We start from the raw sequence: 24,822 nt of genomic DNA on the forward strand, positions 1-24,822 counted from the left end.
CTGGAAAGAGCGAAATGCTTGTGGGGTGAGGGGGAAGTGGGATGTGAGAAGTGTAGGGATGAACATACTGTTGTTGTCCCTAAGGGGTCAATGTCGCCAGTGGCCACGGTGCCCACCACCTGGCGCCCAATAATCTGCAGCACTCTATTCTCCAGCGCAGATAGTGGTTGAGAGTTGGCTTGTCCCCCGCCTGTGCACTCCTGTTGTGAGCCACTTTTGGCCTGCAAGAGAAAGGAAAGTGTGTGAGTGAGTGTGGAGCAATGTGTTTAGTGATGTGCCTGCCACAGTTGAACAGCTGTCAGTATGTGCAAGGTATGAGCTGTGGGTGTGAGTGTTGGTAGGTAGAGATTGTTGGTGGGTGAGTGCTGAGGGTGTGGTGCTTTGGGCAGTGTGTGAAGACTGTGGTTCAGATGGTGGTATGTAGCATTTATTGAAGCATTCACTCACCCTGACCATCCGAGAGAGGTCGTTAAATTTCTTCCTGCACTGTGTGTGGGTCCTGGGGACCACAGGGCTGCCCGAGACGTTCTGCGCTACCTCCCTCCACATGGTACGGAAGACTTGCGGCCACTTGCCAGGTAGAGCACCGCCCTCCATCTCTCCACAGTGAACACCAACGCCTCCAATGCTTGGTCGCAGAATCTGCGAGCTGTCTACCTGGGGCGTGGATCTTCCATCAGTACACTTGGTTCAGTCCTCTGGCTCCTTCTCATTGACCTGCTTCTGCTTGCTGAGGCAGCTGCACAGCCAGCAATGCTGAGAATGAGGTTCTGCAGCATCAACGAACCTCCCCATTAAGTACTGAAAAAAAGTTGTGGCAATCATGACTTGCGATTAGACTGCACCTGATATCCGTCCACCCTTTGAGCGTAATGCCACCGAGCTTGGGCTTTAAGACTTGAATTAGGACTCCAATCATTTTTTTGAGCAGTGAGTACGAATTTTGCATGCAGTCTAAAGCATTAGCGCTTGGTGCTAATTCGCCAACGTTTCTACTGACGCCGCCCATTCCTGGCCTATAATGAATTTCTAGCCCTTTGAAAGACTTACTTATCTGTAGTGCCCTGTCTTGAATCTTTTTACTCACAATGAAGTCTCTTGCTAAGTAGACATACACAGCAGTTATTTTGAGTACAGTGAGATGTAATTCTAAGAAATATGAGCAATTAATCTATTTTGATGGTATTTGTTGAGGGAGCAGCATTGGTCAGAACATTAGAGAACTCCCTACTCATCTTAAAATAGTGCCATGGAATTTTTAATAACCAGAACAACTTGAATTGGCAGTTTAATGCAAGGATAGCACCTCGAACAATGCAGTACTCCCTCAGTATTTCATTAGAGTGTGAACCTAGAATACTGGGGTCGACCTTGAGCGCATAACCATCTGTTTTACAAATAGCAGTATTAGCAACTGAACCACACTGCCACTTGTAGGGGTGGTATAATTGACTTCAGCACCCTTGCCTAGGAAGGAGAAAATCAGCCATGTTTCCCACTACTAATTGCTATCCAGTGAATCCGACTAGGAAGTGCGTGTATATGTGCAGGTTAATATATGAGGAGCAACCACTTACTCAAGTTACCAGAGAGCGACCACACATTGACCATGAAAGGGTGAATGGTTTCTCCTATCCCAGTATGAGTCAGCATTTTCAGGAGTGAAAACTGGAAGAACTGAAACAAGAATGACAGTATTTCAGGTGTGAGATTGAGAGTTACAGGGATAAGTATAAATGGAGGAATTTGATTACTGTATGTAAACGTGAACTATTGGCACTGTGGAAATTCCAGGGAAGGAAAGTGGGCTATTATTATTTAATGTAGCCTTTTAGGGTGAAGGACCACTGCCCTTTTCCATATCTTCTTATGTTTTCCATTATTGTCTAATTTTTTATCATAATAACAGGAAAAATTCACCGCAGTGTATATTCTGATCTATGAACTCAACCCATTCATTGCTAGAGACAATAGTTATTCCTCTCCAGTTCCTTTTCCCAGAAAGGTGTTGTATAAAGTCATTTCAATGTATTTAAAACAGAACTTATTAAGATGCTGATGCTTGATTATGAAGAAGCTTTTTTTTTTACAGTACCACTGAAGTTCCTTCGTATTATTTTGACAAAGACGGACAGTGAGGCAATTTCCATTACCTGGGATACCAACAATGCATTCCAAAAGCCTCGTTTCAATGTCACGATCTCCAAGGGGAGTGTCAATGTGAATAAAAGTCAAACTGAGCAAAAAGCAGCAGATTTTACCCAGCTCGAGCCCAACATTGAATACGAGATTGCTGTATCAACAAGGACTTGCAGTCAGCAGCAGACAATAGCTAAAACCGTCAGGACGGGTACGTTCACAGGCTTACGCTACGGTTATCTTCCCACAGCGTGTCCCTGCTAACCATTAGTTGTAAAAACAGAGGACACAACATTGGTGTAGGTGCGCCAGGTTAATCCAGACTTGGGCTGATTCATCATTTTAAATACTGGTTAACATTGTTTACAGCTTGGATGGGACTCCAGTTCAAACTGGGTGTGATTGAAGTGTGGACAGGCTCCTTTATAACAGATGTACATTTTCTGCAGTGTTGCACATAATAGTTGATGTAAATTACACTAGGAAGTGGGTGGGGGAAATCCATGGTAGAATAATCATACATGGGTTCTGGAAGGATTGGGCTTGATGGGCTGAATGGCCACTTCTCACCCTGGATTTCTTTACGTTCTTATTGATGGTTGGAAAAAAAATGGACTCTGAATCCCATGATTGTTGCACCTGGCCATGTCCTGAAATATTTAACACAATAGGCTGATTTAACTTCAGTTGTATGCTTTGTTCTAGTCCCAAATTAATTAAACCCTTTCTTAAGTCCAAGCCAAGGTACAGTACAGCAGATTTCACAGTTTGGGGTGGTTAGAGTCAAAGGGAACTACTCCTATCCGCAGGTGACCACAAAAGAGTCTTGTCTCTGAGATTACAATACTGACTCTTGCACAAATAGCCACAGCCTGAGTTACAGCATTTACATTGCCATTAAAACTAAAACTACAGCAACATAAATGAAAATTATGATTAAGATGTTCTCACCAAATAATTTATTTTCCTCTCCAAAGTTGCCAATGTACTGGAAGGGTCAACAAGAATTACAAGTGTGGAGTTCACAGCAGAACTTAAAGACAAAGAAAGCGTGAAATACAAAGAATTTGTAAAGAATTTCACTAATGAAGTAAGTAATTTCTTACAGGATAGGAATAATTGGTCAGAATTATCAAGAAAAGAGAATGTAGAATTAGGTCGATCTACAGAGGCTTCGGTTGTCCTTTGTTATGGAGCAGATCTTTCTTTTTGCCTCCTGTGTCAACAAAGTACACGTTGCCATGTGTATATTCTTGCAAATATAAGAACATTCTGTGCTACCTTTTCTATTTGTGTGATTTCCAAATCTATGTTAAAGTAGCTTGTATTGTAGCTGGCGGGTGTTTGAATTTCTGGCCAACAGTCCTCACAGCTCATTGCTCTCCTCTATCTGATGCATTTTTTTATTTGTATTTGGATAACAATATACAGTGATAGCAATCACTAAATCATGGGCATTCCATCATAACCTACCCACAGGGCACATTCTATTCAGTGAAGATGGGAAAACAAAAAGCAGGGATGAGTCGGACAAATAGAAGAGCGGGATACACTAGTCACAATTTTATAGGGAAATTTAATGATTAGATATGAGGAATTTCTTCTGATTCTACTATTTCTCTTCCATGCTGAGTGGCACATGAGGCAACCCAATTCAATGCTTTTAACATCCAGCTGTTCGTGCTCTGGGTACTTTCTGTAACAAAGACCTTTTGTTGTTAGCCTGACTCACAACTCCCTGCCAGGAGGACTGGCTAGATACGATGGGGGATTGGGTGGGGTGGGGTCACCACTTTACTCCCATCAGACGAGAGTGTGCCTCAAAATGAGGTTGGTAACCTTATTGCCCTTTTAACACTGCTGAGGAGACCAATGCCTACTGCCGGTCGCCCGCAGCGCTCGCATGCCTCAGGACCCCAATCACCATTTTAGGTCAGAACTGGGCGGAATGTGCGCCGTGCACAATCGGACCAGTTCCGCGGGCGATGGAGCAGAAAAGGCCCAGCCAAGGTCAGTTTGGATTCATTTTTGTGAGGCCTGGAGAAGCAGGAGTCACTGGGCCGCTGCCTGCCCGTGACCCTGCCCACCGTGATCGCGTGCCACCCTCCACCCTCATACTTACATAGAAACATAGAAACATAGAAGATAGGAGCAGGAGTAGGCCATTCGGCCCCTCGAGCCTGCTCCGCCATTCAATGCGATCATGGCTGATCATCCAAATTCAGTACCCTGTCCCTGCTTTCTCCCCATATCCCTTGATCCCTTTAGCCTTAAGAAATATATCCAACTCCTTCTTGAATATATTTAATGTATTGGCCTCTACTGCCTTCTGTGGTAGAGAATTCCACAGGTTCACCACTCTCTGGGTGAAGAAATCCCTCCTCATTTCTGTCCTAAATGGCCTACCTCTTATCCTTAGACTGTGACCCCTGGTTCTGGATTCCCCGACCATCGGGAACATCCTTCCTGCATCTAGTCTGTCCAGTCCTGTCAGAATTTTATAAGTTTCAATGAGATCCCCTCTCATTCTTCTAAACTCCAGCGAGTACAAGACCAATCGACCCAGTCTCTCCTCATACATCATTCCTGCCATCCCAGGTATCAGCCTGGTGAATCTTGGCTGAACTCCTTCCATGGCAAGAACATCCTTCCTCAGATAAGGCGACCAAAACTGCACACAATACTCAAGGTGTGGTCTCACCAAGGCCCTGTACAACTGCAGCAAGACATCCTTGTTCCTGTACTCAAACCCTCTCGCTACGAAGGCCAACATGCCATTTGCCTTCTTAACCGCCTGCTGCACCTTCAGCGACTGGTGCACAAGGACACCCAGGTCTCATTGCACTTCCCCTTCTCCAAATCTATTGCCATTCAGATGATATTCTGCCTTCCTGTTTTTGCCACTTACCTTGCTTGGGGCTGGGACAGCCTGATATTGGGAGGCCTCAATCCCATTCGTCACCCCGCGGCTCGCCGACCCAAACTTAATGAGGGCAGTGCCTCAAAATCGGAGCAGCCTCTTTGGCGCGGGTTCGGGCGATCAGCATCTGTGCCTTGCTGGTCAGTCTCCCAAAGGTGAAAATTGAGCTCCTATGTGCAAAGCCAAGGGAGAGTGATTAATTTTTAAATAATATTTAAGTTTTCATATTAAAACATATATGTGCAATGGATCATTGAAACAATTAAGTCAGTATCAAAGCAATTTTCATTTAGAGACTCACCATTAGCAACATCATGGTATTTTGCTGGTATATTCAAAAGCCAGTGCATCTGGATTAAATTATGAAAAGATTTCCCAGCTTTGTTGCTGGCTGTTGAAAATGCATTATGCAATATTCGTAAAAAGTGTGTTAATATGTTTGTTGGAATTTTTCTGTGTTATTTTAGCGTTTATATTAACCAATTGAAAATTAATCAGAAAAATCGTAGCACAGAAGGTGGCCATTCTGCCCATTGCACCTGTGCTGCTGCTAGCCCTTCATCTCAAACTGTCTGCTCCATTCCATTTCCCTGCTGTTCCCCATAATAGGTTAGCACCTGTGTTCAAATAGGTAAATTTCATTCATAATTATTTCATACGTTGCCAATATTCTACCGTGTGATATCAACTGAGTGGATAGAATTCCCCCCCACCAGTACTAAAACTCCTCATGACTAACCACCTAGAGAAACCAAAGGGTGTGCCATTGATAAGTGAATGCCATCATTGCTGGCAAGACAACAGAGCTGGCTTTCTGCTTCGGCAGAATTCTGGCATCTCTTAGTCATGGCAGTAGTTCTAGCACAAGGATTGGTCTCTGAACATGGTGACAGGTTGAGGAAGGAGAAGACATGTCCATCTGGTCCGGTTATCCACAGTATTCTCTTGGTGAATTTGTAATAACCCTAAATCCCATTTGTTGACTAGAACCTGTCTAGGTCCTTCTTGAAACTCATTAAGGTTTCTTGTTCCACCACCTCTTGCCAGCATTGATGGCATTCACTTATCAATGGAACACCCTTTGGTATGTTCATTTCTCTAGGTGATTAGTCATGAGTTTTAGTTCTGGTGGGATGCATTCTATTCTGTTCCACATACATACCACCCTTTTAGTAAAACAGTTTCTCCTGCATTTCCGATTTTCCTCTGTTGCCCTTAATTGGTAAAAATGACCGCTTGTTCAAATTCTGTACGGGCTAGAAGAGCTTACATTGATCCAAGTTGTTCAAACCTGGCCGATATTTCATTCTCTACCTGTTTTACTGGAGAGTGTGTCTCGGGCTGTGGTAGAATACTGGATGCAGCAAGCCTGCATCACCTGCTACAGTGGCCTCAGGCTGGGTGGAAAGTTAAAAAACAATGGCCTAGAAATTCAGTGGGCTTTGCGCCCACTTAGCGCCTAAAGAGGTCTTTTGCGCCGGCGGGGTGGTAGTGCGGAAATTGAGTGCAGCGGTATTGGCGGCGGTAGCCGTTAGCGCTGCGCCGGGACCGATGACGTCATCGGTGTGCGCGGTGGCCCGTAACGCCCCGAAACCGCGCCGATCCCCATATTTATTTGCGGCCGCCTCCTCCGAAGCGGGCGCAAACAGCGACCAGAAAACGGGGCCGTCCTGCTGCCATAGTGGGGCGCTTTAAAGCGGAAGGTGCGGCTGCCCGCACCTCCTTCCCCGGCCTCCTCCACCACCCCCGCGGCATTGCCGGCTGGTTTCCGTGGAGCCTGGCACTTCTCCGTTGTGCCGGGCTCTTTTGCCGGCACTCGCGATCGGGGCTCCGGCCGTTGCAGGCACCTCCCCCTTAAGAGAAGGAGGAGGCCTGCAGTACCGCAGCCTGCCGCACCGCATCGGGTGGCGCTGCGGCAACTAGCGCGCCGATATTCAGTTGCAGCGCCCCAAACGGAGGCGGGCACACCCTGGTATAGCGCCCGCTTCCGAATTGGGGCGCCGAAGACGAATATACGGCGTGCGCTAATGCCTCCCCGCCCAGCGCTAACTTTTGGGCGCGAGCGAGCTGCCCGCGCCCAAGTGAATTTCTAGGCCAATAGGTTTCTTTTAAAAAGTGCTTTGGCATATTTAACTGATCAGGATTTCCGCCTATTTCCACCTCTGTAACATTACCCGTCTCCGCCCTTGCCTCAGCCCATCTGCTGCTGAAACCCTCATCCATGCCTCTGTTACCTCTTGGCTTGACTATTCCAGCACACTCCTGGCTGGCCTCCCACATTCTACCCTACGCAAACTTGAGGTCATCCAAAACTCGGCTGCCCAAGTTCTAACTCGCACCAAATCTTGTTCACCCATCACCCCTGTGTTCGCTGACCTACATTGGCTCATAAGAACATAAGAAGTAGGAACAGGAGTAGGCCATACGGCCCCTCGGGCCTGCTCCGCCATTCAATAGGATCATGGCTGATCCGAACCTAGACTCACGTCCACTTCCCTGCCTGCTCCCCGTAACCCCTAATTCCCTTATCAGCTAGGAAACTGTCTATCTCCGTTTTAAATTTATTTAATGTCGCAGCTTCCACAGCTCTCTGAGGTAGCAAATTCCATAGATTTACTACCGTCTGAGTGAAGAAGTTTCTCCTCATCTCAGTTTTGAAAGGGCAGCGCCTTATTCTAAGATTATGCCTCCTAGTTCTAGTCTCACCCATCAGTGGAAACATCCTCCCCACATCCACCCGATCAAGCCCCCTCACAATCTTATATGTTTCGATAAGATCGCCTCTCATTCTTCTGAATTCCAATGAGTAGAGGCCCAACCTACTCAACCTTTCCTCATAAGTCAACCCCCTCATCTCCGGAATCAACCGAGTGAACCTTCTCTGCAATGCCTCGAGAGCAAGTATATCTTTTCTTAAATATGGAAACCAAAACTGTACGCAGTATTCCAGGTGTGGCCTCACCAGTACCCTGTATAACTGAAGCAAGACTTCCCTGCTTTTATACTCCATCCCCCTTGCAATAAAAGCCAAGATTCCATTGGCCTTCCTGATCACCTGCTGTACCTGCATACTAACCTTCTGTGTTTCATGCACCAGGACCCCCAGATCCCTTTGTACTGTAGCACTTTGCAGTTTCTCTCCATTTAGATAATACCTTGCTCTTTGATTTTTTCTGCCAAAGTGCATAACCTCACACTTTCCAACATTATATTCCATCTGCCAAATTTCTGCCCACTCACTTAGCCTGTCTATGTCCTTTTGCAGTTTTTTTATGTCCTCCTCACTCACTGCTTTCCCTCCCATCTTTGTATCGTCGGCAAACTTGGATATGTTGCACTCGGTCCCTCCCTCCAAATCGTTAATATAGATTGTAAAGAGTTGGGGTCCCAGCACTGACCCCCGCGGAACACCACTAGTTACTGATTGCCAACCCGAGAATGAAACATTTATCCCAACTCTCTGTTTTCTGTTAGATAGCCAATCTTCCACCCATGCCAGTATATTACCCCCAATCCCGTGATTTTTTATCTTGTGCAGTAATCTTTTGTGTGGCACCTTGTCAAATGCCTTTTGGAAGTCCAAATACACCACATCCACTGGTTCCCCTTTATCCACCCTGTTTGTTACGTCCTCAAAGAATTCTAGCAAATTTGTCAAACATGACTTCCCCTTCATAAAACCATGCTGACTCTGTCCGATTAAATTATGCTTATCCAAATGTCCTGTTACTGCTTCCTTAATAATGGACTCCAACATTTTACCAACCACAGATGTTAGGCTAACTGGTCTATAGTTTCCAGCCTTTTGTCTACCTCCCTTTTTAAATAAGGCCCCAGTTAAGCAGCGCCTCGTTTTCACAATTCTCATCCTTGTTTTCAAATCTCTCCATGGCCTCGCCCCTCCCTATCTCTGTAATCCCTATCAGCCCCACAACCCCCCGAGATATCGGCGCTCCTCTAATTCTGCCCTCTTGAGCATCCCTGATTATAATCTTTCAACCATACCTCTGGAATTCCCTGCTTAAACCTCTCCAACTCGCTACCTCTTTTTCCTCCTTTAAGACACTCCTTAAAACCTACCTCTTTGACCAAGCTTTTGGTCACCTGCCCTAATTTCTCCTTATGTGGCTCGGTGTCAAATTATTTTGTCTTTTAATACTCCTATGAAGCGCCTTAGGACGTTTTACTAAGTTGTTGTTTAAAACTTAAATACCCTTCACCAGTGCCCCAACGACATGGGAGGCCAAGAACACGCTGGCACTCCTAGCCGCAACGTTTGAGCAGGTGATGGAAAATGTGTCACGCGAGTGTTACAATACACCTGCCCAGATGTGGGTGGAGGTACCGTACGACCACTGTCACTTACAGAGGAAAATGCTCGAAGCGGTGTGGAAAAGAACAACTTTTCAACTCACAGACGAAAGTGCTGCCAACTGAAACAAAGCTGACACTGAGCAGGGCTGGGCACCCCAACTACGGCAGGCCTTTGTTTACAGGCTTACTGTGGGAAGCCTTGTCTTTTTGAAACTTCCAATATTAAGAGTCTTTTAGCGATGTCATGTTCCACGGGGAAAAAAATGAGACAAATGTTAGAAGTGGATTTCTGTTTTCTATTTCAGGTGGTAAACGGATTTAATCCAAGATTCCAGCAATTAATCAGGAGTGGAAAAATGAGAATTGAAGTTACATCTATTAAGACAGGGAGTGTAATTGCGGCTTTTAACATTATAATGTCAACCAATGTGACTGTCCCTACAACCAGTGTAATAGAAGCATTCACTGAATCTTTAAACAACAGTCAACAGTTCAAGGCAGACCTTCAAAACACAAGCATTGCAGGTAAGGAATTCCAACACAAGCATTTCAACCACTGGCCTTATAGGACTTTGCAAATATCTAGAAGAATGTATTTTTTAGATTGAATAGGCTAAATGAAAGACCAACGCCCATCGTTCAGGACACCATCAAGGCTAAAAAGTGTAAAAAGAAGGCAAAGTTCAGTCATGGTTGGGTGACTCCAAGATTGGTTTTAAAAGCCTGAAGATGTCAAGAGGACCTTAAACCTGAAGTAAAGAGTTCTGCAGTTTTGGCAGAGAATGAACTAGGGTAGGAGATGGTCCAATGCGGCCTGATTCCAACACTCTGATTTTGCAGGGAGGAGGAAGAGTGTGTAAGGCCTGACTAATGTTTAGTTTGGTGGCCAAATTGACAAGGTTTAATTGAAAGAAACCTGATCCTCTGAGGCCAAATTCCAGAATTAAAACAATCAGCACAACGTAACAATTCAGCTGCATCATATTGACCAGCTCAGGGACTTGCTGTTGCCTAGAATGGATGGTCAGTGGCAGACAAGGCTCAGAAATCCAGTTTAAAAAACTTTTTAAAAATGTAAAATGTGAAGTTTTTTATACTTTAATTTTTGTGAGGAGACAGAGCACTGTCCAAAATTATATCAATTTTCAGTGCCTAGATATGCCCTCTTCAGGCGAATACTCTGGAAGAGTGACGTATCAGTAAAATAAATCACAGTACTGTATCATGAATTGCATCAAATAATGTAAGGAATGTGAATACAGTCTATGGTGGATGCGATCAGTGGTTCTGATTTGGAAAATGATTCTTTCTGAATATATTCCACCATTGATATCAACATAAAACCTCTGAAGCCCTTAGGTTTTGTTGCTCTCTGAAAGGCATATGCCAAACCATCCTAACACATTAATGATCCTGTTGGAAATAGAGAGCATGGGAAATATACCTGCCAGGCTTACAAGTCCTCTAGCACACAGCTAATGGCCATAATTCTGACTTATTTTCTTCCCCAGCACTAACTCCGCCAACCATGAGCTCAACATTAACCTGCACTGGATGGCTTTGCTGACACTTTTCCACTCCAGGTTCCCTTTCTTCTATGAACCTTCTGTACTTGCTTTGACTGCTTTTTGTTTCAGATGTCCTCCCTGAATGCTGCCGCTTCCTAATAGCTGTTATTTTCCTTTGCTTAGACTGCAAGTAAACTTTCCATGACAAGATTAGCACTTCCAATATTCCAAAAAAGCCTAGCCTTTCGGATGCTCAAGTATTTGCTGAAATTTGGCCTCACCAAATGCCAATCCTGAGGAATGAAGCACATTTCTCCTTTTCACACTGTGTTAGTGCTACTCATTTCCAGATATGATATAACACGATCAGATTTTGAACAACTCTCCCTCTATTCTGTCCTTACAACAGAAGATGATTACTGGTGGTCTCTGTGTGTTCGTAAATTTGTAAACAGAGTGGTGAAGTATTCTCATTGCTATTTTCAACAAAATCGCTCAAACATTGGTGGCCGTGCCTTCTGTTGCCTCGGCCCTAAGCTCTGGAATTCCCTGCCTAAACCTCTCCACCTCTCATTCCTCCTTTAAGACGCTCCTTAAAACCTACCTCTTTGGCCAAGCTTTTGGTCATCTGCCCTAATTTCTCCTTATGTGGCTCGGTGTCAAATTTTTTTGTCTTATAATACTGTGAAATGCCTTGGGACATTTAACTACGTTAAAGGCGCTATATAAATACAAGTTGTTGTTGTTGTAAAATGGTAAAGAAAATAACAGTAATAAATAGCATTCCGTTTGAATTAGCAGACATAGAAAATATACCCGCCAGGTTGATGAGGTTTTGAGTACAAAGCAACCGGACAAAATTTTTCCTCAGTCTGTCTTAAACCTGACCCAGAAAAGCACTGTGTGAATGTTTCCATATACGACTCCTTTTCTCAAAGTATCTCTGAATGAGATTCTCAATTTAATGCCAGTTTGTGCCACATTGTTGACAGTTTTATGAACGGGACTTGCACTTGTTGGAAACTGGATTGTAACTGCAAAGACTCATTTCCTTTTGAGGTCTTGCAACCTCAAGAGTGTGCAGGAAAAACCTTAAAGCTGGATTGAAGCCCAAGCCTGAAAGTGATGGGAAAATGTTCTGACCATCCAGCAACCATGAACTAAAGAACTTGCATTTTTATAATATGTGTCCGACACCCCAAAGTGCCTCACAAAGTGTAGTTGGAGTTGTTATGTAGGAAAACACAGCTGCCAATCTGCACATAGGAAGGACCCACAAATCTTCTTCTTAGGCAGTCCCTCGGGAACTGAGGATGACTTGCTTCCACACTAAAAATGAGTTCTCAGGTAACTGATGAGTCCAATGCGGGACCTACAGTCTCTGTCACAGGTGGGGCAGACGGTAGTTGAAGGGGTGGGTGGGTGAGGTGCTTGGGTTGACGTGCGCTCCTTCCGCTGTTTGCGCTTGGCTTCCACTTGATCCCAGCGAAGAGACTCGTGGTGTTCGGCGCCTTCCCGGATGCTTCTCCTCCACTTTGTGCAGTCTTGGGCCAGGGATTCTCAGGTGTCAGTGGGGATGTTGCACGTTTTCAAGGAGGCTCTGAGTAGTGCGTTGTTTTGGGAGTCTCGTATTGGGCATGCGGACGATGTGGCCCGTCCATCGGAGCTGATCGAGTGTGGTCAAAGCTTCGATGCTGGGGATGTTGGCCTGAGCAAGAACACTGACATTGGTGTGCCTATCCTGCCAATGGATTTGCAGGACCTTGCAGAGGCAGCGTTGGTGGTACCTCTCCAGTGCTTTGAGGTGCCTGCTGTAAATGGTCCATATCTCTGAAGCATACAGGAGGGCGGGTATCACTACTGCTGTGTAGACCATGAGCTTGGTGCTGGGTTTGAGGTCCTGGTCTTCAAGCACTCTCTTCCTCAGATGTCCGAAGGCTGCACTGGCACACTGAAGGCGGTGTTGGACTTTGTCATCGACATCTGCCCTTGTTGACAGTAGGCTCCCGAGGTATGGAAAGTGGTTCATGTTGTCCAAGGCCTCATCATGGATTTTGATAATGGGGAGCAGTATTGTGTGACGGGGGCAGGTTGGTAGAGGACCTTTAACATAATTTAACATAACTTCTCTGCTTTACAGTTTCATGGAATGTCAGCTGTGGCTCAGTTGGTAGCACCCTTGCCTCTGAGTCCAAAGGTTGTGGGCTCAAGTCCCACTCCAGAGACTTTGGCACAAAAATCTAGGCTGACATTAGAGTGCTGTGCTGTCTTTTGGATGAGACGTTAAACCGAGGCCCCGCCTGCTCTCTGAGAGCAAAATAAAAGATCCTATGGCACTATTTCCAAGAAGAGCAGGGTTGTTATGTCCACTGTCCTGGCCAATATTTATCCCTCAATCAACATCACTAAAACAGAATATCTGGTCATTATCACATTGCTGCTTGTGGGAGCTTGCTGTGCATAAATTGGCTGCCGCGTTTCCTACATTACAACAGTGATTACACTTCCAAAAGTTCTTCATGGGTTGTAAAGCAATTTGGGACGTCCGGTGGTTGTGAAAGGTGCTATATAAATGCCTGTCTTTCTTTCTTTTTATGGGGTTATTTTGGTGAAAGAGTGAAAACTGCTAAATGGGTGTTGTGCCAATAAGATATGCCTGTTTGAAAGTCTGGTTTTAGCATGCAATTTTGGGTCTAATCGCTGATTACCATAATATAAACTTGCCCGGAGGTGCTAAATCAGACAACTGCAGGTTTAGCACTCAATCGCTGATTAGACACAATTTTCGTGGAGCAGTATATTTGGACTCCACTCAACCACTTCCATTGAAGGTGTGGAGTGGCCTGGCTGACACACAGCGGCAGATTTCAGGATGTCTCCGGGACCGAGGGAGAGGGTGCACAGGTTCTTGGATGCGGCACTGGAGGTCCTGATAGAGGTCCAGAGGAGGAGGGAAGTCCTGTACCCAGAGGGGGAAAGGAGTCCACCTCGCCCTACTGTTCCTCCAGTCCCTCTCTCCTGCAGCAATGGGTTCTCCCCTGCCTGGCCTCATGTCCTCCTCCCATTCCTCCTGCAGACCAAGGGGGACCCCTAGCAAGATGCCGATGACAAGCACTTCCTTTCTGCTGGTGACTCCTAAAAGGTGTCCAATAAGCTAGAGTAGCATAGCACTTACTCTTTTTAGGTGAAGTCCTCAGTGAGTTTCTGGAATAAATCTTGATAGTGTTGATGAAGTCTTGCCCAAGTGTCCCAGAAAGTCTCCCGATGTGTTTCAAAACTCCTATTCAAACCTTCAGCAGCAAGTGAACAGTAAATGATGATATACCTTTAAGTAGCGCTCAAAATTCTCTGCAATGACCTGTTTCCTCCAAGTCAGCTGGTCGCTATTAGGAGAAGGCGTTCGGTCAAGCACTATCCACCAAAATACCGTGCAGCTTCGTTAATGAGCGCTAGCAGGCAATTTAAGTGGCAACCAGCCCCTTAACCATCCTTTGAGCAGCCGTTCCTATCTCAAGCTTCAATCCTTTACCAAGATGGTGTCTTGTGCAAAACGCGGACTAAAGCGGCGTTTCAGCTTAAGATTCCATCTTTGCCACCTCAGAGGCTCTTTAGCGCCTAATGTATCAGTGGAAAATCTCCCCCCATATCCCTAGAAATGATCCCCAGTGCTTTGTTTGCTTTTTTTGCTTTTTTTATGATCTTATTAACCTGCGTCGCTACTTCTAGTGATTTATGCATCTGAAATATTGGCAAGGACACCAGGACAACTCCAATGTTCTTCTCTGAATGGTGCCATGAGATTTTTTATGTCCACCTGGGAAGTCCCTTGAACTTTAATTTATCGTCTCATCTGAAAGATGTCACCTCTGACAGTGCAGCACTCCCTCTGCACTGCACTGAAATGTCATACTGGATGGGGGCTTGAATGCGTAACCTACTGATTCACAAATGAGAGAGCTCCCACTGAGCCAAGGCTGACGCCATCTGACTACGATATGAAAATAGTACTAACTGTTTCACGGTGACTTAACACATTTGCCCAGGAACCGTTTTATTTTTGTAGAGTACAGAAATAGGAAGATAGAGCAGATGAATGCGTGGCTGGAGAGATGGTGTAGGAGGGAGGGCTTTAGATTCCTGAGGAATTGGAACCGTTTCTGGGGGAGGTGGGACCTCTACAAACCAGACGGGTTGCACCTCACCGGGAACGGGACCAATATCCTTGCGGGAGGGTTTGCTAGTGCTGTTGGGGAGGGTTTAAACTAGCTTGGCAGGGGGATGGGAACCTAAGTATAGAGTCAATAGGGAGAGAAGAAAAATTGGAATTGGAAAACAAAAATGCAGGAAGTAAATTGGAAGGACAGAGGAATCAAGGGCGAGATAGTAGGCAACAAGGAGGCTTGCCTGTATTAAATGGTATATACTCCAATGCAAGGATTATAGCGAACAAGGCAGATGAGCTGAGGGCACAGGTAGATACTTGGGACTATGATATTATAGCTATTACACAGACGTGGCTGAAAGAGGGGCAGGTATGGCTCAGAATTCCTGGTTACAGGATTTTCAGACGGGATAGAGAGGGAGGTAAAAAGGGAGGGGGTGGGTTGTGTTATTGATTAAAGAAACTATTACAGCTGTGAGGAGGGATGATATGTTGGAGGGATCATCAAACGAGGCCATATGAGTCGAATTAAAAAACAAAAAAGGGGCGATCACACTGCTGGGAGTGTACTACAGACCCCCAAACAGTGAGAGGGAGATACGAGAGCAAATATGTAGACAAATTTCTGAGTAGTGCAAAAACTATAGGGCAGTAATAGTAGGGGATTTCAACTACCCCAATATTAACTGGGATAAAATTAGTGTGAAGGGTATAGAGGGTGTGGAATTCCAAAAATGCATCCAGGAGAACTTTTTTAGCCAGTATGTAGCAAGCTCAACAAGGGAGGGGGCGGTTCTGGACTTATTTTTAGGGAAAAAGCTGGGCAGGTGAAAGGCATATCCGTGGGGGAGCATTTTGGTGCCAGTGACCATAATTCTCTTAAATTTGAGGTAGTTCTGGAAAAGGACAAGGATAAACCAGGAATAAAAATTCTAAATTGGGGAAAAGTAAATTTTGCTAAGCTCAGAGGGGATTTAGCCATAGTGGACTGGAAAAAGTGTCAGAGCATTGGGAGGTTTTCAAGGAGGAGATCCGGAGGGTTCAGACCAAATATGTGCCCTTAAAGAAAATAGGTGGGACTAACAAATCTAGAGCCCCCTGGATGTCTAGGGACATACAGGGTAGGATAAAGAAAAAAAAGGATGCGTATGACAGATACCGAGGGCTAAATACTCCAGAATCTTTAGAGGAGTACAGAAAGTGCAGGGGTGCAATTAAAAAGGATATTAGGAAAGCAAAGAGAGAGCATGAAAAATTCTTGGCAAGTAAAATCAAGGAAAACCCAAAGATGTTTTATAAATATATTGAGAATAAGAGGATAACTAAAGAAAGGGTAGGGCATATTAGAGATCATGAGGGTAATCTGTATGTGGAGGCAGGAGACGTCGGTAGGGTTCTTAATGAATACTTTGCTTCTGTTTTCACGAAGCAGATGTTGCTATCGGGAGGGAGGAGTGTGAAATACTAAATGAAATAAACATAGAGAGAGAGGAAGTATTAAGGGGTTTAGCAGCTTTAAAAGTGGATAAATCCCCAGGACCGGATGAAATTTATCCTAGGCTGTTAAGCGAAGCAAAAGAGAAAATAGCAGAGGCCCTGACCATCATTTTTCAATCCTCTCTGGCTTCAGGTGTGGTGCCGGAGGACTGGAGGACTGCTAATGTGGTACCCTTGTTTAAAAAGGGAGAAAAGGATAGACCGAGTAATTACAGGCCAGTCAGCCTAACCTCGGTGGTGGGAAAATTATTGGAAAGAATTCTGAAGGACAGGATAAGTCTTCATTTAGAAAGACACGGATTAATCAAGGATAGTCTGCACGGATTTGTTAAGGGAAGGTCGTGTCTGACAAACTTGATTGAATTTTTTGAGGAGGTAACAAGGAGGGTAGATGAGGGTAGTGCATTTGATGTAGTGTATATGGACTTTAGCAAGGCTTTTGATAAGGTTCCACATGGCAGACTGGTCCCGAAATTAAAAGCCCATGGGATCCAGGGCAAAGTGTCAAGTAGGATTAAAACTGGCTCAGAGACAGGAAGCAGAAGGTAATGGTTGATGGGTACTTTTGTGACTGGAAGGCTGTTTCCAGTGGGGTTCCGCAGGGCTCATTACTAGGTCCCTTGCTTTTTGTGGTATATATCAATGATCTTGACTTGAATATAGGGGGTATGATTAAGAAGTTTGCAGATGATACTAAAATCAGCTGTATGGTTGATACTGAAGAAGGAAGCTGTAGACTGCAGGAAGATATCAATACATTGGTCAGGTGGGCAGAACAGTGGCAAATGGAATTCAATCTGGAGAAGTGTGAAGTAATGCATTTGGGGAGGGCTAACAAGGAAAGGGAATACACATTAAATGGTACGACACTGAGTAGTGTAGAGGAACAAAGGGACCTTGGAGTGCATGTCCACAGATCCCTGAAGGTAGCAGGCCAGGTCGATAAGGTGGTTAAGAAGACATACGGAATGCTTGCCTTTATTAGCTGTGGCATAGAATACAAGAGCAGGGGGGTTATGCTTCAACTGTATAAAACACTAGTTAGGCCTCAGCTAGAGTACTGCGTGCAGTTCTGGTCACCACATTACAGGAAAGATGTGATTGCACTAGAGAGGGTACAGAGGAGATTTACAAGGATGTTGCCAGGAGTAGAGAATCTTAGCTATGAGGAAAGACTGGATAGGCTGGGTCTGTTTTCCTTGGAACAGAGGGGGCTGAGGGGAGACCTTATTGAGGTGTATAAAATTATGAGGGGCATAGATAAAGTGGATAGAAATGACCTATTTCCCTTAGCAGAGGGGTCAAAAACCAGGGGGCACAGATTTAAAGTAATTGGTGGAAGGTTTAGAGGGGATTTGAGGGGAAATTTCTTCACCCAGAGGGTTGTGGGGGTCTGGAACTCACTGCCTGAAAGGGTGGTAGAGGCAGGAACCCTAACCACATTTAAAAAGTACTTGGATGTGCACTTGGGATGCTCTAACCTGCAGGGCTACGGACCAAGAGCTGGGAAGTGGGATTAGGCTGGATAGCTCTTTGTTGGCTGGCGCGGACACAATGGGCCGAAATGGCATCCTTCCATGCTGTAACTTTCTATGATTCTATGATTCTAGATCTAAGAGTTAGAAGATGATGGCCTGGAGTTTGCGGTCAGCAGTGAAGCAAAGCCGTTCACAGCTGGCCCCGAAGTACGCTCCGCAAAGGGATCTCGCAATCCCTGTGTCGAGTACTTTGGGTTTTCTGACCTACCATTCAATTCAACAAAACTTAATGGGGATCCCCTTGTTCAAACTGCTGTGACGTCAATAGGCTGTCTAAGCAGCCAGTCAAACAGCAGAATTCTCACAGGCACTGAACAGGGAAGTGAGTAAGTCCTTAAAATTAAAATTAAAAAAGTAAAGTAAGGAAAGAGAGGTCACATGAAACTCCATTATTTATTAGTTGTTTTCAAATCGAATCAATTTTCTAACACATATCTGCTCTTATTACAGACAGAGACAGCTGCCAGCCAGGGCTGAATGACTGTTCAGGTAATGGAACTTGTATAAGATTGAATGCAACTTACACCTGTCAGTGTAATGCTGGGTTCACAGACACAAGCCCCAATACACCTGGAAGAACATGTGAAGGTAGGATATTGCCTGGGTTTAACAAGACTTTAATTCATTGAGTTAAAGTAACTTTTGCTCCAAGTGATTGTTTTTTTAAAATCTAATTCTTGTTTCAGATGTTGATGAGTGTCAGACTGGGAACAACACGTGCTCTGATTTTGCTGCCTGCACGAATACCCCAGGGAATTACTCCTGCAGCTGTTTCCAGGGAATTATGGATACCAATCCGGCAAACCCAGGAACACAGTGCAAAGGTAAAGATCTGAACTGTTTAAACCAGGAGTGATGGGATAGTATGGAATATTAAAAGTATAAAGGGCACAATTGTGATGGGAGCGGGGGGTGGGTGGTTGGAGTTGGGGTTGCAATTTATGTCAGATCCCAGATCTCCCAAGGCATCAAGGGGTATGGGGAAAGAGCGGGACTATGGTATTGAGATAGAGGATCAGCCCTGATCATATTGAATGGCGGAGCAGGCTCGAAGGGCCGAATGGCCTACTCCTACTCCTACTTTTCTATGTTTCCATCCCACTTCAGAAATTCCATAAATCTTGAGCCTGCAAAAGCAGGAGTTTCTTCTGCCAGCCCCAGTTATGTGGAACCAGCAGTTTAGCGGTGTGTCTGTGGGGGGATGGGTGGGGTTCCTGACTTTTCCCTGGAATTCTACCCAAAGTTCCCCTGATAGGCCCAATGTGATTTGCATCTGCTGAGAGCAGTCATAGGTCCTGTTCTGGGCTGAGCGAAGGCCCCAGTACGTAAACAAAAAACGTTAACTGATCCCAGGGGAATTGATTACCATTGCAATTCAGAAAAAAAGTTGTCTAAATATTTTAACAACCCTCCTCTTCAGCTTGATCTGGGCCTTGCTCTCCCTCTCTCGGAGAGGCAGAACGCTGCACTGAGCTGTGCTTATTCGTGAGCCGGGAACACCTAGTTGCGCCACTACTACAGGTGCGGGTAACCAACCCGAACATTTAAATAAGATCAAATCCTTGAGATTTGGGGCAGGGTCACAGCGCCGGATGAAAGCTCCATCCTTCAGTGCCTCCACGGGTACGGAATTTCCAGGCTTAGGTCATTGAAGTTAGGCGTAAAATCAGGCAGGCTCCTTTAATAGGCATGTATCTAGTTTTCCTTTATTTGTTGCACTCTGTTTAGCCAATAGTCACAGGTGCGGGAACAGGAAAATCTACCCCGATATATCATTGAAATTACGTCATGAGATACTAGTGGATTTGCCAGAAATTCCTCTATTCCAGTGGTCTTATTGACCCAACTCGGTTGGCATCTCCACTAAAATAGCAAAGAGTTAAATTTTGGATGAACATATTAAGCATTTGTACCCTGATATCCCAGTGGATAATTTCAAGACTGATGTTTTTATTGAGGAATAATGCATTTCAGGGTGATTTTGAAGTGTGTGATATATAGGGGTAGATTTTCTTAAACTTTAGGCTCCAAACCACTTCATTTTGCAGCTCACACACGGCTGATAAATCTCCATATATATTGCAATAGAAGAGCTTTATCATTCTATTACTAAAGTTATTTTACTAGAATTTTCATTTTATAAATAATTTCTGCATATTAAAAATCAGATAGTAGCTTCTGTTGACCTCTGACCGTGATGTGCTAGCGAGATCATAAGCACAGTGGGGTGATTTCCCACGTTCTCTCTTTGTAGCAGAAGAACAAACATTCTGACCAATATTCCATTGGGGTCATTTTTTGATTGCCCTTGTGGTGGGAGCCTTGCCTACTGGGAGCACATATTGAAAATTTGGGCATGATTTTCTGACCATTAATTTAAATGGTTGAAAATTGCACACAGCGTGCACCTAAATTTCTCATATGCACACCCATATGAAGCTCCCTGCTGGGAGCATTAAGTTGGAAAATTAAATCTCATACTTTAACATGCTATGTAGTATTTGTTTTCTTATTGTGATTGTTGCAGGTACCCTCAGCTTCCCTTTTCTTTCTTTGCCTCCATTATTCCACTGTCTACTATGGAACTGGGACTCAAGTCTTCAAACTTTGATTGGTTTAAAACTTGCTCCATTATTTTCAGCCAAATAGGTCGCCTGAAGATTGATGTTTGACCTGTTTGGAGTCATGTGGTCAAACCTATGCTGGACTAAAACCTCGGCCCCTGTATTTATTTTCTCACATGGTAGTTGTTAATGATGCTGCCGTCATCATTCACACCTCATCTACAGTCATCTTTTGTTTCTTCCCATTACCATCTCCTCTTGCCTCGCACCATCATCCCTTTTGTCTTTCAATCTCTCCTGCCTTCCATCCTATCACAGACCTTCCCTTTGTTCTTTCCTCCCCTCCTCCCTGCCTCTACTTAAAAATCTCTCTTCTCTAATCTTTTCCAGTTCTGACGAAGGGTCCCCGACTCGAACCGTTGACTTTGTCTCTCTCTCTCCTCGGTGCTGCCTGACCTGCTGAGTGTTTCCAGCATTGTCTGTTGTTATTGCTGTTTTTTACTTGTTGACCAGAGACATGCTGAGTTCTTGACCAATGTTATAAATCTCATCATCAAGAAACTTGTTATGAAATAACGCTGGACGGCCAGCTGGTGGCGCCATCCAATGAGTATAAATACTCGGGTGTGGGCCCCAGCTTGCCAGGGACATTTTGTAAAACAAGGAGCTAGTGAAATACAACTAGACCTCCATGTTCTGAAACAAGTTGATTAAAGCCTTGCTTTATACTCAAACCAAGTGAGTAGTGAGTTTTATTACGTCAACCATTACCTTGTGGGTGACTCTGGGAACTGTGTGCCATCAAAGGAAATTATATCAGTAGCAGTACTATAGGAGTTTACTCGGCTCTCTTTATAACTAAGACTGGAATTAACAAATACCTCAGAACATAGGCTTGTTACAAAAGACTGCAAAGGGGCCGTAAGTACGAGATAGTTACTAATAAATCCGTAGGGAAATAAGGAGAAATGTCTTTACTCAGAGAGTGGTTAGAATGTGGAACTCGCTACCACAGGAAGTGGTTGAGGACAATAGCTTAGATGCTTTCAAAAGGAAACTAGACGAGCACATGAGAGAAAAGGGAATCGAAAGATATGCTGAAAGGCTGAGATGATGTAGATAGAATAGGAGGAGACTTGGGTGGAGTATAAACACCAGCACAGATTAGTTGGGCTGAATGGCCTGTTTCTGTGCTGTATATTCTATGTGATTGTATGTAATTCTATGTAAAAGAGAAGAGGCATGGCAATCCCTTAAAAGCTGCTAGGCCAGATATCTTCCAGTGTTCGTAAAAAAATGCAAAATAATGATATAAGCATATGATTTAATGATGCTATTTGCATGATAATATTGTAATTTTCATCACAAAATATTATTACAACACACAGGTATGGTATCATCATAACGATTAAGATATTTTGTCCTTCACAGCTCCAGCTGCCACAACAACACCAGCAGCCACAACACCAGCAGCCACAACACCAGCAGCAGCCGCAACAACCCCAGTAGCAACAACCAGAACCACGCCAGCAGCCACCCCAGCAGCCACAACAGCACCAGCAGCCACAACCACCCCAGCAGCCACAACCGCCCCAGCAGCCACAACAACTCCAGCAGCCACAACAACACCAGCAGCCACAACACCAGCAGCCACAACAACAGCAGCCGCAAGAACCCCAGTAGCAACAACCAGAACCACGCCAGCAGCCACACCAGCAGCCACAACCACCCCAGCAGCCACAACAGCACCAGCAGCCACAACCACCCCAGCAGCCACAACAACACCAGCAGCCACAACAACTCCAGCAGCCACAACCACCCCAGCAGCCACAACAACTCCAGCAGCCACAACAACACCAGCAGCCACAACAACACCAGCAGCCACAACAAAACCAGCAGCCACAACCACCCCAGCAGCCACAACCACCCCAGCAACCACAACCGCCCCAGCAGCCACAACCACCCCAGCAGCCACAACCACCCCAGCAGCCACAACAACTCCAGCAGCCACAACAACACCAGCAGCCACAACAACCCCAGCTGCCACAAACACACCAGCAGCCACCACCACACCAGCAGACTCAACAACAGCAGCAGCCAAAATCACACCAGCAGCCACAATCACACCAGCAGCCACAATCACACCAGCAGCCACAACCACCCCAGCAGCCACAACAACTCCAGCAGCCACAACAACACCAGCAGCCACAACAATGCCAGCAGCCACAACCACCCCAGCAGCCACAACAACTCCAGCAGCCACAACAACACCAGCAGCCACAACCACCCCAGCAGCCACAACCACCCCAGCAGCCACAACAACTCCAGCAGCCACAAAAACACCAGCAGCCACAACCACCACAGCATCCACACCATCACCAGCAGCCACAAGAACCCCAGCTGCCACAACCACACCAGCAGCCACAACCACACCAGCAGACTCAACAACTCCAGCAGCCACAATCACACCAGCAGCCACAATCACACCAGCAGCCACAATCACACCAGCAGCCACAACCGCACCAGCAGCCACAACTACACCAGCAGCCACAACCATACCAGCAGCCACAACCACCACACCAACCACCTCAACCCCAACTACTACATCTACCACCACTGTTACTGCCACCACCACCGCTATCTCTCCTGCTTCCTGTGGTAAGTAACTTTAATAATATTTGCTGTAACAACCGCATTCTATAATTACTCTCAATTAATCATAGAACAAAGTTGGTTTGATCATGAAGATGTTTGTTTGCTCTATAACGTTCATGTTAATTTCGATCTTGTAATGCCCTTAACTTAATGACAGGTCAGTATTCTAAGGGAGGGTTTAAGAGGAAACCATGAGAATGAATTTTGTTTGCTACTTGAATCCCAATATTGAAATAATGCCTTAAGTTCACTCACAGATAACTGATTTTTTTTTATTCGTTCCTGTGATGTGGGTGTTGCTGGCAAGGCCATCATTTATTGCCCATCCCTTGAGAAGGTGGTGGTGAGCTGCCTTCTTGAACCGCTGCAGTCCGTGTGGTGAAGGTACTCCCACAGTGCTGTTAGGGAGGGAGTTCCAGGATTTTGACCCAGCGACGATGAAGGATCGCGATATACTTCCAAGTCAGGATGGTGTGTGACTTGGAGGGGAACTTGGAGGTGATGATGTTTCCAATGTGCCTGCTGCCCTTGTCCTTCTAGGTGGAAGAGGTCTCGGGTTTGGGAGGTGCTGCTGAAATAGTCTTGTCAAGTTGCTGCAGTGCATCTTGTAGATGGGACACACTGCAGCCACGGTACGCCGGTGCTGGAGGGAGTGAATGTTTAAAGTGGAGGATGAGGTGCCAATTAAGGGGAAAAATTGGATTGCGCCCCCCTAGTGCCTCCAAAAATGTTAGCGCCCCCGCGGCAGTACTTGGATGATAGCGCTCCAAGCAGGAGGCGGGGAGCTACTGGAAGCGCACCCCCCCTCTCTCTTGGGACGCTCCAGCTCAATATCGCGCCGCTACGTGCAACACTGTCATGCACGCTGGCACATCGCTCCACGGTACTGCAGGCCTCCCTCTCCTTATTAAAGTGGAGGGGTCTTGCGCAGCGCAAACTGGGGATCTGCTAGGCCACCAGGGAGTGGGGTGCCGGCAAAAGAGCCCGGCACACAAGAGGAGTGCCGGGCTAATGGATCGCGGCTGGCACCCTGCGGGAGGAGGGAAACGGGGTCAGGTGCTGGCAGGCGTTGCTTCTGCCTGTGCTGCAATGGAAGCTACCAGATCACGCATCACACACGGCATCAGGTCTGGGTCGCCACGGTCTCTCTGAGAGTCTGCCATCCTTTGCAGACTGGAAATGATGGGCTCCATGGTGTGTGCAGAGCCTTGAGCAATGTTGGAGACAGTCTCCTCCACCCTCCTTATCATTGCGGAGAGGCTCTCGGGCACCCTTGCCATTGCACCTATGATCTCCGTGTGCATGCCCATCACCCTTCTTCTAAACGCCTCCCCATCGAGGTCCTCATCTGAGCCCTGTGCAGCAGAACTCGCCCACGAACTCGCCCTCCGGGGAGCTGGCCCCTGAGCTACACTTTTCCCCTTGCTGCAGCTCACTCGTCCCTGTTGCCTCAGCCTATGCAGATCCTGATACTACACTAGCCTCTAAAGAACGCATAGTGCCAGTATCTGAGCTGGTGCCTGCA

The 24,822-nt window shown here is 45.7% G+C and overlaps 1 protein-coding gene across 1 annotated transcript in view; it reads left to right on the forward strand.

The window, feature by feature from the left end:
* The window catches only part of LOC147107863 (uncharacterized), a 308,464-nt gene that overhangs the window by 36,542 nt on the left and 247,100 nt on the right, over window positions 1-24,822 (forward strand). The window contains 5 exon segments of the mRNA XM_086006083.1: window positions 2,093-2,350; window positions 3,117-3,229; window positions 9,679-9,898; window positions 18,529-18,666; window positions 18,765-18,902. Coding sequence (XP_085862209.1) covers window positions 2,093-2,350; window positions 3,117-3,229; window positions 9,679-9,898; window positions 18,529-18,666; window positions 18,765-18,902 — 867 coding nt within the window.

Source organism: Somniosus microcephalus, chromosome 14 (assembly GCF_052327205.1).
Source record: "Somniosus microcephalus isolate GS21.2 chromosome 14, FLI_Smic_1.0, whole genome shotgun sequence".
NCBI classification, from domain to species: Eukaryota; Metazoa; Chordata; class Chondrichthyes; order Squaliformes; family Somniosidae; genus Somniosus; species Somniosus microcephalus.